The 15,101-nt window shown below is 46.1% G+C and overlaps 1 protein-coding gene across 1 annotated transcript in view; it reads right to left on the reverse strand.

The window, feature by feature from the left end:
• Positions 1-791: 791 nt before the first annotated feature.
• LOC118570525 (prolyl endopeptidase) overlaps positions 792-15,101 on the reverse strand; it is a 103,918-nt gene continuing 89,608 nt past the window's right edge. The window contains exons 11-15 of the mRNA XM_036169082.1: positions 11,194-11,330; positions 8,824-8,918; positions 6,284-6,415; positions 3,839-3,995; positions 792-1,532 (exon numbers count right to left, since the gene is read on the reverse strand). Coding sequence (XP_036024975.1) covers positions 1,238-1,532; positions 3,839-3,995; positions 6,284-6,415; positions 8,824-8,918; positions 11,194-11,330 — 816 coding nt within the window. The 3' untranslated portion in view covers positions 792-1,237. The remainder of the gene's footprint in view (positions 1,533-3,838; positions 3,996-6,283; positions 6,416-8,823; positions 8,919-11,193; positions 11,331-15,101) is intronic.

Genomic DNA, 15,101 nt, shown 5'->3' on the forward strand with positions numbered 1-15,101 from the left:
TCTGGAAAGTAGTCTGTGAGTGAGAAGGGGCTTGGGAAATGCTGTGGGTTCCAGTTTAAGGGGAGACTGGGTAAACGACTCTTTTTGGGCAATTCACTTGTGTTGTCTGATGTCCACAAGTACTCTGTAACCAAGCCAACACAAGGGCAAACAGGTGAGTAATTTTAATTTTGCAGTCCACAGTTTTTGTGTGTTTATGTTGTCTTTGAGTGTGGTGCAAGCATGTGAGTGTGCAGGTGTGCCCATCTATGCACGTGCACTCGGAGGCCTGAGGATGACCACTTCCTTCCTGTCTTTCTCTGTCACCACACAGTCTCTCCATGAACAGGAAGCTCACCATTTGGCTAACCTGACCGGCAACTGGATGTTCAGGACCTGCCTATTGCTCCCCCACTGCTAGGGTTACAGGCACATGTAGCCTTGCCCAGCATTTTATCTGGGTGCTGTTATTCAAACTCCGCAGGTCCTCAGGCTTTCAGAGCAAGCACCCTTCCTACAGAGCCATCTACCCAACCCCAGTCCAGGGATTTTTAAAAACAGAAACATTCAAACCAAAAGATCTCAATCAGATCTTTACCTGAGTAGCTAACAGTGGAGATGACGAACTGTCTCCCACAGCTGCATCCCTCAAAGTGAGATGAGGTGGATGGATCAGCCTCCTTTTGGTGGTCCCAAAATTCTAATTGTTGGGACCTAACCTGTTGCATGAAGGTTACAGTCTTCATTCTGATAGTCATCTGCATTGTGAGGGCTGGCTCTCGTTGCAAAGGAACCAAAACTAAAGTCCCCACTCTTAAATAGCATTTATTAGTATGCAGTGGAGTCTCCCTTGAGGTCTCCCATGTAGTTAAAGGTTACGTTATGGTTAGAGAAGTAACTTCACTGAGTTATTATATATGAGTATGCCCAACTATGACCCTTCCTCAATCCAAGGGTCTAATATTATTCACATCATGTCCACTGTCATTTAGTTTCTTATCCAAACATGCCCCCTTTCCCCCCTTTTAAAATATGTGCCTTGATAGAGAGGGAAAAAAAAATAAAAAACAAAACATCAAGGGCTTGCTACAAAGGAGAAGCCTAGAAAAGATAAAACCCCACGGCGGTTCTCAGTTGCTGTCTGTGGCCGAGGCACAGTGCTCACACGGGCAGCTCTCTGCCCAGTGGTTTCTTGGTGAAGATGGTGTGAAAGCCCTTGAGGTTCTCTGTGACGGTTGGGAGGAGCTGGACGTCCCGTTTACTGAATCCACTCGATGTTCAGGCACCGTGCTATGAACGCAAACATATCTGAAACTTCTTCTATCACTTTGGCGGTGGGTTTCCCGGCCCCGTGGCCAGCCTTGGTGTCCACGTGGATGAGCAAGGGGTTGCTTTGCTTCCGGCTGCGGCCCACGATGTATTGAAGCGTGGCAATGAACTTCAGGGAGTGCAGCGGGACCACTCGGTCGTCGTGGTCAGCAGTGAGAAGAAGCATGGAAGGGTACTGGATGTCATCTGCCTCTGGAAGCTTCACGTTGTGCAGCGGTGAGTATCTACAAGGCAGAGAGAGGTACTTCCATGAGGATGGTATGATACCACAAGCAGAGCTACTACAGAAAACAAGAGGGCAGAGCGGTTCCAGGACCCACATGCTTTACCGGCCTGACCACTACCAAGGAGAACTGTCGAGAACAGCAAGTGAGGGCCACAGCAGCCTGTGCTGTGTGTTTAGGCCATGACTGTTGAGGGCTACTGGAAACTGGGGAGCTGGGTCGTTAACCTTGAAGGCTGCTGAAATAACTGAACTGCTTTGACTTGAACATTTCTGTATTGTCTACACAGCTGTTTATCTCTTGTTGAAGGACTTATGTCTGGCCTTTAACAGCACTCACACTTGTATCTCAGGCTAAACGCAGCTGCTTTAGGAAGGACACGTCTATCCTCTGGGATTGGCTGCTAATCTGCACACTGAGGAGGCGTGGTTCTCAGTCCAGCCCCAATGGAGAGAAAGCAGTGGGAGACAGTTTTGAAGCAGAAGTAAGTTTAACTGGTGAGTTAAGATGGATTTTAAGAAGAAAAGAACTGAGTTAAAGAATGACTGATAACAGTTAATGATAGGAACATCTGGGTATCTTTTCTTCACATTTGCCCATTATTTTCAGCGTGTTGCACTAATGGATATAATATATTGTTTCAGCACAGACTCAAAGTGGGAAGTATGAAAACAGCATCAATTCTGCTCAGTTTATCCTGTGAAATCCAAGCAGCCTGAGGCTCAGTTTCCCACTGTGCTGGGCAGCAGCGGATCTGGCTAACTGCTTCTCTTCCGCCCCACACACATGGGTTAGTTTTCTGCAGGGTGGAAACCCTGCCTATTAAAATTCAAAGACGTTTGTGGGGAGAACAATTCTCCGTATGCTACGGGGACACCCAGGAGTCCATGCACGACCCTCTCCAGCTGATGTGCAGGGCTGAGCTCTACGCTCACTCACAGGTAAAAGGAAGGCTCAGTCCTGAATGAGCAACATCAGAACATGGGAATCTCAAGTGCCATAAATTCCTGTAGAACCTTTCCTCCCTTTATAACTATTAGGAAGCACCACATGCTGTGGAACATTGTGACGTCTTGGACGTACAATTCAAACTTCATCATTTGAAGGGTCTTGGCCCCCAGGTGCACATCCAGTTAATCTCAATCATGACTTCTTTGGACACAGTTACACCAGAGAGTAACCACAGTATTCAGTTAGCTTTTGAGAATAAAATTAGTTGTTTCAAAACACTTAATCAGACACTTTAGATGAAGTTCAAAGGAGGGAAGTTAGCTACAAAAACCAAAAACGACAAATTAAAAAACGTTTTGAATTAAAGTTTATGATTTTTCTGAATTAAAAAACGTTTTGAATCAAAGTTTATGATTTTTCTGAATTAAAAAATGTTTTGAATCAAAGTTTATGATTTTTCTGAATTAGAAAACGTTTTGAATCAAAGTTTATGATTTTTCTGAGAAGACTGGGAACTCCTAAACACAGCTGATAAATAATCTGCAAATACTACATGTGGGGTGTGAAGAGAAGGAAACGCTCATCACTCGCTGCTACCCCTAAAGCTGCTGGGGGTTAGGAATAAAAGAAGTGTCTAACGAATCTAATTTCAAATTTTGTGGGTATACTGAGTGAGCACAAAAATGTTTTAACTGCGTTCCCTTTTAAAAAAGGCACCTGCCTCTGCTGACGCACAGCGTTATGCCGTTTTACGTGACTCCTGGTTCCTACAGAAACAAACAACCACTAGCACAGAACCACAGACTCAGGGCAGTCTTGTGTCATGGCAGTTTGGGCTGCCTCAGTCAGCTCCCTGCTCCAAGTGTCGCAAGGTCGTCAAGGTGTGAGCGGTCAGCACTTCTCCTGGGAACTCGGGGCAAGAATTACAGACTCCAGTTCTGAGCAGAATTCAGCCTCACATAGCTACAGGGCTGAGGTCTCCATTTCTTCATGGCTATGATTCATAGTGGGTCTCAGGTTCCAGAGGACCCTTTACCACCTGAAAAGTCCCTCCACAGCATGACCTACATTAGTGTTTGACAGGAATCTTAGACAGCCATTTTTATGGAAAGCAGTGTCTGGGGGTTTGGCTGTGACTCAGTGGTAGAGCACTTGTCTAGCACGAGCAAGGTCCGGGATTCAATCCCCAGCACTGCAGATAAACAAAACCCAAGGAAGGCAGGAGGGTGCTACCATCTCTGAGACTCAGCTGATTATATGCAGCTGAAACACCAAATGCTAATCCTGTTGACAATGGTCACTATTAAGATATCAGGTTTTGAATAGCATACAGGTAAATGTTAAGGAAAACATACTTGAGAAGCCATTCAAAGTGTTGTTTGCTGTCTGAGCACCCATAGTCAGTGGTCCAGGCATGACCGATGGTAAACTTATGGAACTTTAACATGTCCATCACTCCAACCTGGGCAATAACACAACCGAAGAGGTCTGGACGCTGATTTGCACAAGCAGCTGAAAATCAAGAAAGAGAAAAAAGGGAAGGTTTATAATTAAACATCTAAATGAACCCAGTACTTTATATCTTCAGGACACTGGTTGTTTCCTCCTTGGGCATAGGTAGTTTCCAGAAATGATTCAGGCATGAGTTTCCAGCCAGACCAAAGGAGAAGGCAGGGGTCTTACCGGTAAAGGACATTTACACCCAGTGTGAACATCGGTGGGGCCTGTGATGTTATCTGGTGCCCTTCTCCTAGCCAACTCGCTCTTATAGGTGATGGGGATTGGAAGGAACGTGTTCAGATCTCAGAACCTGTTCAGCGCAGAAGACGGGCTGAAATGCAGCTCTAGCCAACACTGGCATAGACTATCCTGTTTTTACAGGTTTTGTTGTTGCTTTTTTAACAGATAATCTACTGAATATTTGCCAAGTAAAATTCCCCAGTAAATAAAACCAAACTTGCTGGGCAAGAGAACTGAATGAGCCATTAAAACAAAACATGATTATCACTGCTGAGAAAGAGGGTCAGATGCCATGGAGTGGAGTAGGTGTCCCCAAACAACAGCCAAGGAGGCGGGTGGAAGCCCATCAAAGCTGCATGACTAGGAGTCTGTCAAAAGATCTGGACGACTCCTGCCTCTGGCAAAAACCACAGTTCACACCTTACTCTGATTCCATCCCATGTTAATAAATAGTACAGAGGTCCGAGCCACTCCCTCAGAACCCAGATTCTCTTGGAGGGTTAGGAATGTGCATGCCTGGAACGAGCATGCCAGCATTTTGATGCAGCTCTGTCTTTGTGGGTTTCTCAAAGGCTTAGAGGGATAAACCGAACTCACAGCAGAGTTGGTGAACCAGTAGAGTTCGACACAGATCACATGGTATTTACAACGTTCTTTCCCAGCAAGCCTTGGACTCCTTCATAGTTCTGTTGAACCACTTACTTGTAGTTCATAATATATCTAGACTCTGTCTACTTATTACTGCCAGAGCCAGAGCTTGGTCCAAGCCAGAGAGGCCTCTCAGCTGCCCAGGACTCCCAAAGCTTCCTGTTTCCAGAGAAGGGTGAGCGCTCAGGATGTATTCAAAGTTTGTCCTTTCTCGTTTGGCCTTGGGACACCTACCTGGCTCCATGAGGACATGAGCCTCCGTGTTAGCCTGAGGGCCTTGGTTTATGTATGACTCATCTGAACAGAAGTAAAGTTCTGTGAAGGTAGAGACATGTGCTTTGCTGACACATCTATGCCTAACACCTGAAGACACGCTTGGCATTTCTTGATGTCTAATAAAATTTGTAAGCTGCCCAATGTGAGTCCTAAGAATCCAACTTGGGCCCTCTAGAAGATCAGGAAGTACTCTTAACAGCTGAGTCACCTCTCTCAGCCTCACCCTTTCCAAATTTAAACAAGTAATTTTGGACAACTGTATTTTCACATTCATGAGCTAGCTTCACACTTATTTAGCAGGGCTCAGGATTTACCCAGGTCCTCAGGCATGTCAGGCAAACACTATCACTGGCCTACAAAGCATTTGGCTAAAGACCATGTTCAATGGGGAAAAGGTTAAGCACAAAAATCATGTTTTGACATGCCCCACATGTTTCAAAGGTAAATGAACAGTCACCTCTGAACTCCCAGGGGTAAGACTGAAAATTGTCATGTATTTATGCTGTTTACACATGTACCAGGAAACCATCTTTAGGACACTGGATGAGGAAGGACTTAGCCTGCCATGTACATGTTCATGAGTATGCCAAGAGCCACTGAGGGAGCAAAGATAAAATCTCACTAACCAGCAAAATTAGCAAAGGGACAGGCTTAACCCAGTATCACTAATCCCTGTTACGTGGGAGGAGCTATCCAATCCTCTGCTCTTTAAGATCTGGACAGTAACAGTCCATCTACCTCCCAAGGTGCCCAGCAGGTGTGAAGTATTCACACCAACCACCCCCTTCACTTCTGCATTACTACGAAAGTATGGATTCCTCTTTTGCACCCCTCTCTACGCCCACAACATTTAGCACCACACAGCAGAGGTTAGAACACATGTTCCACAGGGCTCACATCTTACTAGGTCTGAGTGGCACCGTCAGGGGTGGTGCCGAGGACTGCCAAGCTGTGGTTTTAGTGAAGCGGTCAGGGCAGGCTGAGCTCACTCAGCATGATGTAGGTGCAGATGTTCAAATGCAACGGAGCTTTGCGTTCTCTGCATTCCTCCCACGCTGAACCTCAGAGTAAAGTGGAGCTGTGTGAAAGCCCCGAGTGGGTCAGCCAGCGACTGATCGAATAAATGCAGCTCTCACCTACTAAGAGGCCTCCATTGGAGCCTCCGTTGATGGTAAGCCTCTTGGGGGATGTGTAGCCTTCTTTGACGAGATACTCGGCAGCACACTGGAAGTCATCAAAGCAGTTTTGTTTGTTGGCCAAGATACCACCTGTAAAGTGAAAGACAATTAAAAACAGCACAAAAAACAAATCTGAGCCAGGGAGGTCTCCACTGCTGACCAGTGTCAACAATGGCTGCTTAGGCCACACTGACAGACAGAAATGACTCAAATTGAAGTTTTATGGACCATGGAAATCTCACCAGCACACAACTGCAAACTCATAGGATAAATTAGTATTTTATCAACAAACTGTACAACTTCTAAGGTAAGAGCCCCAAAGAGAAAAGGATGATCTGTTCTGTGAGAGAAACAGGACATAAGAAGAATCGCTACTCTGAGAAGCTGAATGAGAAATGGACTAAGGACTCCTGTGGCCACCAGCCCTCCGAACTCCACCTAGTGCACACCGCCAGAGCTGCTGGCAAGGACTGTGCATGCTTCCTGCCCTGGAGACCTCCCCCTTCCTCTGTGCAGTGTTTGACAGAAAGGCGGCCCACCGTGCTCAGGAGCTGATTTAAAGGGAAAGCTGGGATCAGGTGATAGTGCAGCAGAGCAGCTGGGAACTTCTGACTGTTACATATTTCCCCAGGGACTCATCCAAGCATCATCACCTATCACCCCTCCTATGTATGACACCAAAGAAACCACTCAGAGGGAGGGTGAAAGAGAAGGCCTCAAAGGAGCAGATGTCTGAGGTAACTGCCTCAGAATGAACAAAGAACAGACTCAGATCTAATTAGATATTCAAGATTAACCACTTGTGCAGAAATTCAATTAAACATGAAGCAGTGCTACGAAAAGAATTTTTTCACATCAAAACAAACGTTATTAAGATTTTAATAAGCAATTACTGGTGAATTAGAACAGCTAGGATTACTTAGTTCCCAGGAACAATACCATTTGGTGTATGCGTCTATTTTGAAGCTCACTGAACAGAACGAGAGTTAGACACCGGCGTTCTGCACACCAGGCTGCAACTGGAACAGGTCTCCTTCTGGTCCTTTCATTACCTTCAAAGCAGCCAAAAAGTAACTTAGCTTTAGTCAAGCTCCGACTTGCCTACTCCCAAGGCTTTGGACAACGGTTGGTCTCAGGAATAAATGAGTGCAGAAGCAGACCAGGGCCAAGGCATCCTCCTTCTTACATCACAGGACCCATTCATCCAGAGGGGGTCAGGGTCACGGCCCATGGCCAGGATGTGTACACACACAACTGGATGAGTGAAAGGGGCTAGCCTCAGCCTACAAGTCAAGTTTATGCTACGTACACATTCTCTTTCCCTTGTTTCAACCATCTTTTCCTATCATAGTATGTATTATAAGTAACTGAGCTCCATCTACCATCAAGTCAAGAATCACACAGTCACTTTTATGTTGTTTCAAGTAAGGTGACAACTTGGTATGTTAGGAGCACTCAGTTCTGCTGTGATGGATCTCCTGCAGTTTGGATGATGTCAGGGAGCCCATGAGGATGTGCTGGACAACAGGGTCAGCACCTCAGTACTTACTACTAAGCACTTAGAAGAACCTTTTTAATAGATTCATTGTTGTTGCTGAACTGATGTGAGAAACCAGAACCCTAGACCTTGGAGGGTGGAGAATGGCCTCAGGTGTTCCCGCAGTGAGAGAAGAGGCCTGTCGGTTGGTGCTGATGACAACTTCTGGCTCTAACGACCACTCAGCCATGTTGTAAATGATGGATGGCAGAGTTTGGGGAGTGTGGGCTGGAGGGAGAGCTGTCTATGTTCTCCTCCACAAGGAAACAGACCAGAGCAAGTGAAGAACAATTCCGGCTGCAGGACAGTCTGGACAAGGTGTGGGAGGCTCCAGATAGAAAGAATGAAGAAACGGAGCCTTAGGTGAATCAGCAAAGATCCAAGCCGGGGCCTCTAAAGAATGAGGCTGGAACTATTACACGTGCTCCATGAGGCCAGGAAACAGATACAGAAAAATCAGGGAAGAAATTCTGGTATCTAAAGGTTACTCAGCCTTGCCAGCACAATACTAGGTAGGACATGCTGTCTCCAAATGCTGGTAGCCAGGATGGGCACACACTGGGGGCAGGGAAGTCATGGGACTGATTCTTTCTCTTAGCAAAAACTGGCCTGCTTTGAAACCTCTTTTCAGATAGCCAGAGAATGCCAAACTGAAAAGCAAGGCCATCAGGAGCCGAACTAGATACAGAAGCCCCCACAGACTACTCCTCCAGCACCTCAGGTGCTGCTGAAAAAAAAATTCCATTATGTCTGAAAAACCAGTGCTTCATTATCCCAAAGGAAAACAACACACGAAGAGAGCTGTTTTTACTTGGAGTGGTGTGGGCAATGAGTCTGAAAGGGCTCTGGCTCTGCCAAAAAGCTCTCAGCTCTCTCTGCCCCAGCTCTTTCCGACAGGAAGACCAGCGTGACCCGAGCTGGGTCAGGCCAGACTCGGGTTTCTGCAGAGGAAACACCCCACCTTTATGCCACGTTTCTCCATATTCACCGCCGCCTCTGATGTTGGCCACTGCAAGGACGCCGCCCATGTGTCTCACGAAAATGAGCCTGGAAACGCTGAGACACAGTGAGGACAGTTTAATCTTCCAGTAGCCACCCAGCATGACTCCTCCCTCCACCTCACAGCAAAACAACGATCCATGCAGCACAGCATCCAAATAGAAGCCCAATATTTTTATATTACTTAATTAAAATGAAAAACATGTAACTTTAGATTACTGTTTGTCTGCAAAGCTCATACACGTTCATAAACAGTACATTTCACTGTTCTGCATGGGCAAAAATCCACTGTGCAATTCATAATGCACACGTGATACGGAAATAACCAGAGGCCCCCATTTCACACTGATCTATCTACCTTTGTAACGACCATCATGGCAAACAGAAGCATCAGGCCAGGCAGGAGTGGTGCTGGGCTCCCTGGCCCTCCTGACAGTGGACCCACCGACAGGTAACAACACCCTGTCTAAACTGCTTGACTTGGATAAAGCAAGCTCCTCTCAAGGAGCGACTTGAACTGCACCTCTCCACTTCTCAGGAAATTTAGATGGTAATTAGACAATCCAGGATGTAAAGGATGGGAGATCACAGACTGGAAGGAACGAGCCTAGAGGCTGGATGTTCTAGAAATAAAAGACACTATAGCACGGAGTGTCCAGAAAAAAATACCATGCCTCTTGGAAACCCTGGGTTTTGTTTCCTTTTATTCTTTTTACTGGCCCTAAAAGCGTGCAGTGATACCTTTCTGCTAAAATTACTTTGCTTTGAACACTATTTCTGATGCTATCCTTCTTCTTTTTGTGAGAGGTGAGGATATGAAAGGGAGTCGGAGAAAGGCAGATACAATTAGACTAACCATGAACAATTAGCCAAAATGTTTTCAGACATCTCTGACGGTCTCTCTTGAAACTATGACATCCACTACAGGGATGAAATGGTCTGGGGATCCTCTCCAGATTCCTAGAGGTCTAGAAAGAACTCACTGTACAAATGACAGACTACTAGCTTTGAACACAGTAGATCCACTCAGGGACCACTGGGATGAAGGGAATGTGGAACAGTGTGCATGTGTCCTGTTATTCTCTGGACAAATCATGTGTCACCATCCCTGTGTAAACAGCACTCACTGGAAACTATATATAAAGAGTGGCAAACAATGCCATACTTAGGCTAATCTAATACATACTAACTAGCTTGAGTTTCCAGGTAACTGTCTCAGAATCAATGTGGCCTGTGACTGAACCACTGAGATATGGCTGAGATAGGAGATGGCAGCCGAAAGGGTCCCCAGCAGTGAGACTGCGACCTTTCAGCCTGACTTTAGGCTATGCCTCGGGAGTGGCACCATTGTGACACTCCACTGGAACCCACATCATGAATACTGCTCTGTATCATGTTTTTATACAAGAGCTCCCTTCTTCAGCCAACCAGAGCAAACAACCAACTCCTCAGTGTAGTCCAGTCTCATTTAAAGATTCTGAGGGCACGGGCCATCTTTCAACTTCATTAAACCTAAAATAATGAGCAGTTTCAGTTACTGAATGTCCAAACCAAGGCAACAGCTTTCGTATATCACGTTTGGGCTGATGGGTAGGAATTAGTGTGTCCCAGTCATCATTAGCCCAGAAACCTTCTCACAAACAGAAAGAATTCCTGGGTGAATCTGGGAAAAGATTTCAAATGAGGCACTGTTCACACTGCTGCTTCAAGTATGAGCTTCTTTTACTAAAAATACTCAAAGCAAATTCCATTTCACACTAATAATGGGATACTGAAGTTGGAAAAACAAAACAAAACCGCAACAGAAGCTATTTAAACAAATAATAGCAACGGACATAGGTAGATATAAGCATTCGTGATCTGATAAATAATCACAGAATCGTTTAAAATGGATGAGCCATTAGAGTACTCATAACATGTATTTATGGTTAAATATCAACACAATGTATTTTAGGCCTCGCTGAGAAAAATACAATCATTAGCTAGGGAGGCATTCCTCGGAAGAGAATCAGAGGGTAGTGACATGCTAGCCAGCGGCATGCCCTGGGGACAGGATGTCTTCCTAAGACCTCAAGTAATGGTAATCTTTCACAGCCAGGCAGCTGTAGACTCCACAGCTACTTCTTGAACAATCTATGCTATCGAGGGCATCAAATAACAACAACAACAATAATAACGACTGGCTTGTAAAGGTCCTATGGTTTCTAAGCAAAAATTCAAGAAGTTATTTAAAAGTCCTCTGTCCCTCTAAGAAACAAGCAAGAACCGTGTGAGGCAGCAGACCCCCACTGTGTGCAGAAGACCGTGTCCATGCCACGAGCCCTGTGCTTACCTGTAGTTGGGTGTGATGGAGATGTTGAAGCCACCATAGCCATATAAGAAAGCAGGATGTGAGCCATCCAACTTTATGCCTTTTTTATGCACAATAAACATTGGAATCTTTGTGCCATCCTTGCTAGGGTAGAAAACCTGTAACAAAGGAAAGCAGAAGCCTTAGTTACAACATGATGTGGAAAACACATGCAGGATTTTAAAGGTGAAAAAGAAAACAGTTATTGAATTCTCTGTTTAACTTGTACAGCAGCATGGTGGAAATCTAGTACTGCCAGATGGGTCATGTGAGAGTGAGACACGTTTTCATTTCACGGAGACTGGAGGTGAGCACAGGGAGCATGGATCTGGAAACCAGGAGGAGTCTGGCCTCTCAACCCATCGCTAGTGGGAAGGCTGCTCACTTTCCCTTAGCGGGTTTAATCATCCACTGTGTCCATTGTGCCCATCTCAGGGCCTTCATGGAGCCACAAAAGAGAATGGGCATTCAGTCCTCTGCTGCTCACCCACTCAGGAAAGCCAGACTCTGCCAATCAATTTAATCTAAGGAGACTCTTGTCTTGAAGACAAATTTCACATTCAACTTCCTCTGGAAAGGTCAAGACACTCAATATGTCTTCATTTTTCTAGGTTCAACCATTAAACAAATGTTAGTGAGCACAAAAAGGATTAGCTTAGAGAGCTGACAGGGACATCATGGAATCCTATTATTCTTGGCTAAACAAAGCCATTTTCTCAGTGTTGGTAATTAAGCCGCATAAACCTTTTCTAAATCTGGTCCATCTAGGGCAAGTTCAGTCAACATTTCCATATTCATTACTTTTGGGATATAGGACTAAAAGAAAAGGACAAGGAAGGGAACATTAAATGCTACTCAAGCGATAAGCCCAGACTAAGTGATAAGCTACAGGCAGCAGATAAACAGAAACGCTGTAAATAGCCTTTCCTTTGAGCAAACATGGTACTCTTACCCCAGCTGACATTGTGTGTGTGTGTGTGTGTGTGTGTGTGTGTGTGTGTGTGTGTGTGTGTGTGAGAGAGAGAGAGAGAGAGAGAGAGAGAATTTGACATGAGTTAGGGTCATCTGGGAAGAGGAACCTCTGTTGAAAAAACAAACAAACAAACAAACAAACAAACAAAATACCCCCTCCCCCATCAGACTGCCCTTAGCAAGTCTACAGGGCATTTTCTTGATTAATGATTGTATGGGAGGGCCCAGCTCACTGTGGGGGACGTCACTGCTGGGCAGGTAGTCCTGGATGGTCTAAGAAAGGCTGAGCGAGCCACATGGAGCAAGCTGGTAAGTGGCCCTCCTCCATGGTTCTGCTTTCCCTCCTGTCCTGAGCTCCCACGCTGATTGCCCTCAGTGATAAACTCTGTGGAGGCCAGATAAACCCTTGCACTCCCAAGCTGCTTTTAGTCACGGGGTCCAAAGGTAGCCAGGAAAGTAGTTAGTACTCATCAGGTTTAAAAAAATTTTAACTTGCCGATAAAAAAACTTCTGTTTCTGACTGTGGAAAGAAATACTGCTGAGGCATAGGATAATGCTCTGCAGATTTCAAATCGATCAGAGGGGACGGTTTTGTGTAAAGCCACGCTGTATGAAGTGGCTGGGAGCCACTAGCGGAGCCTAACTGTGTGCAGGACAGTGAACACAGAGGAAGAAACCCCGAGAAGCAATGGCATCTAAGGAACAGAGGAGGAGCTGGGTCACAATGGAAACATCTGTGCAAGCTTGGTGTTCCCTCCAGCTGTGCACAACTGCGTGAACTGCCTGTCCCCGCCCCACTCAGCTTCCCCTCCCTCCAGCTCTTGGCTGTCACTCAGGCAGGTGGACATATGTTCCTCTCTTCAGACCCTCATGTGCTCCCCGCCGTGTGACATTTCAACTCCCCACCCCCTTTCCTGCTCCATACTGCCATTGCCTAGGGTTGGCCTGGCACCCCCATGTCACGTGGCTCCAGGACCGAAGCATGCTTCTAAGGTGTTATGAAGTGAAGACAATGAACCATGATTTAAGTTGGCGTGGTTCCGATGTTACAATGACGGTATTTTAAGCTGTCTAAAAGACAAAGGGCAAGAAACCACTCTGTAAAAAGGCAATTTCAGCCTTAAAATACGTCCACTGCTCCTCTTCCGCCAATAACTGCGCCTACGCTAAAGCCTGATCCACCATGTGAGCATTTTGGAAACTGTCATTGAAAGTAGTCAGGGCTGGAGACATGGCTCAGTGGTTAAGAGCACTGGCTGGTCCTTCAGAGAACCTGGGTTCAATTCCCAGCACCTATCTGGTAGCTCACAACTGTGCATGACTCCAGTTCCAGGGGACCTGACAACCTCTTCTGGCCTTGGAGGGCATCATGCACACACACACAAGGTACAGAGACATACATGCAAGTAAGGCACATACAATAAAAACTAAAACACACACCAAAGGAAGAAAGGAAGACAGAAAAAGTAGTCTAGGCATTTCCCATCATACACTGGTTTCCTTTCAAGGCCACTTTGCTAGATTAGGAGAAGCCACAGACTCCTTACTTCACAAACACCACCAAAATGTTCTGCATTAAGTCTCTGCCAGGGGAGTGGGGTTATGATCCTCCTTTTTGGGGTCTAAGCATCTATGAAGAACCATTTTATGTTTCCAGGGGCCTGGAGCTCCTAGACGTGCAGACTTGGTACATTTCTGGATACTCGCCTAGGCAATCTGTCACTTTAAAGCTCCTAGACATTCAATCCTTTGTCCTGTTTCAGTTGTCAGCTTTCCTTGCTCTTTTTGGCCCAGTTCAGGATTCCTGGTCAGTCCTGTAACTGTCACGAATTCCTGAAACCCTGTAGCTCTAATCTCAATCCACTGGCTTCTGTTCTCCAGCAGCCGGGCACCCAGGGAATGACAGTCACTTCATCACAAATTAGCAGCGCCTGAGCTTCCCCGGCCCCCGAAGCTGCAGTGAGGCTGTCTCCATGTGCATTCCCTGCATTTCTTTACCCACGCCTTTCCCAAATGGCTCCTTGCCCTACCTAGCACCATAACTGCTTCCAACTGTTTCACTTTCTCTCTTTCCCATCACCCCACAATGGCAACCCCACTTGCTTTTGTATCTGACCCATCTTTTCAGAGGCCATCTGTTTGGAGTTCGCAAAAGACCTTCTCCAACCCCACCTCACCTTTGCAGCCTGGTGGCAAGAAGAATCACCAGGTCCTGGTGTTGGTCCTTACCTTCTCCTCCACTACAGCCTTCTTCCAATCACCACTTAAGCTTTCCAGGGCATGTAAATAGACTTAAGTGTCTCCAACCAAGCCTTCTGTCTGACCCGGCCTGCTCTTCAAGCAGAATTCATCGTTGGCTTTCTTAGGACTGACCTTCCCTAAGTGTGATCTATCTTCACAGCTTACTCATCTCCTGCCTCCTTTATTCCTCTGTTCTGTCTCTCCCAGCTCTTTCAAAAGTCACCAATGAGGGCTTTGGTTTTGGTCTTGCCCTTTGGTCTTCTACATGACTTCCATTTATGGCTATATCCTTCCCCACTTTGCCGTAAGCCTGGAAACATGCCTGCGTATACAAATCAGGGTCACCTCAAAACGCCTCTCCTTTCTCTGCACCTGTCCTTTCAGGGTGTCTACTGTGGCCACTGCCCTGTAATGGGATGATCGTGCTCTTTTGGAAACCTTTTAGTGGACAGGAAAACCAAGTGCTTATGTGGAGCTAGCAGATGCCCACTTACGAGGCAGGAAAGCCTGTCTTCCTGGCCTAATGGCTCCTCACACTGCTTCCATCCTCCTACAAGGGGCAGCGCAAATGGGCCATCCACCGGGCCCACTTTTACAAGGAGCCTGTGATGGGTCCATCTTTGACTTGAGTGGATTATAAGCCCCACCCAAGAGTCTATGTGCACAGATGGCATTTG

This window comes from Onychomys torridus, chromosome 19 (genome assembly GCF_903995425.1).
Source record: "Onychomys torridus chromosome 19, mOncTor1.1, whole genome shotgun sequence".
Classification (NCBI taxonomy): domain Eukaryota; kingdom Metazoa; phylum Chordata; class Mammalia; order Rodentia; family Cricetidae; genus Onychomys; species Onychomys torridus.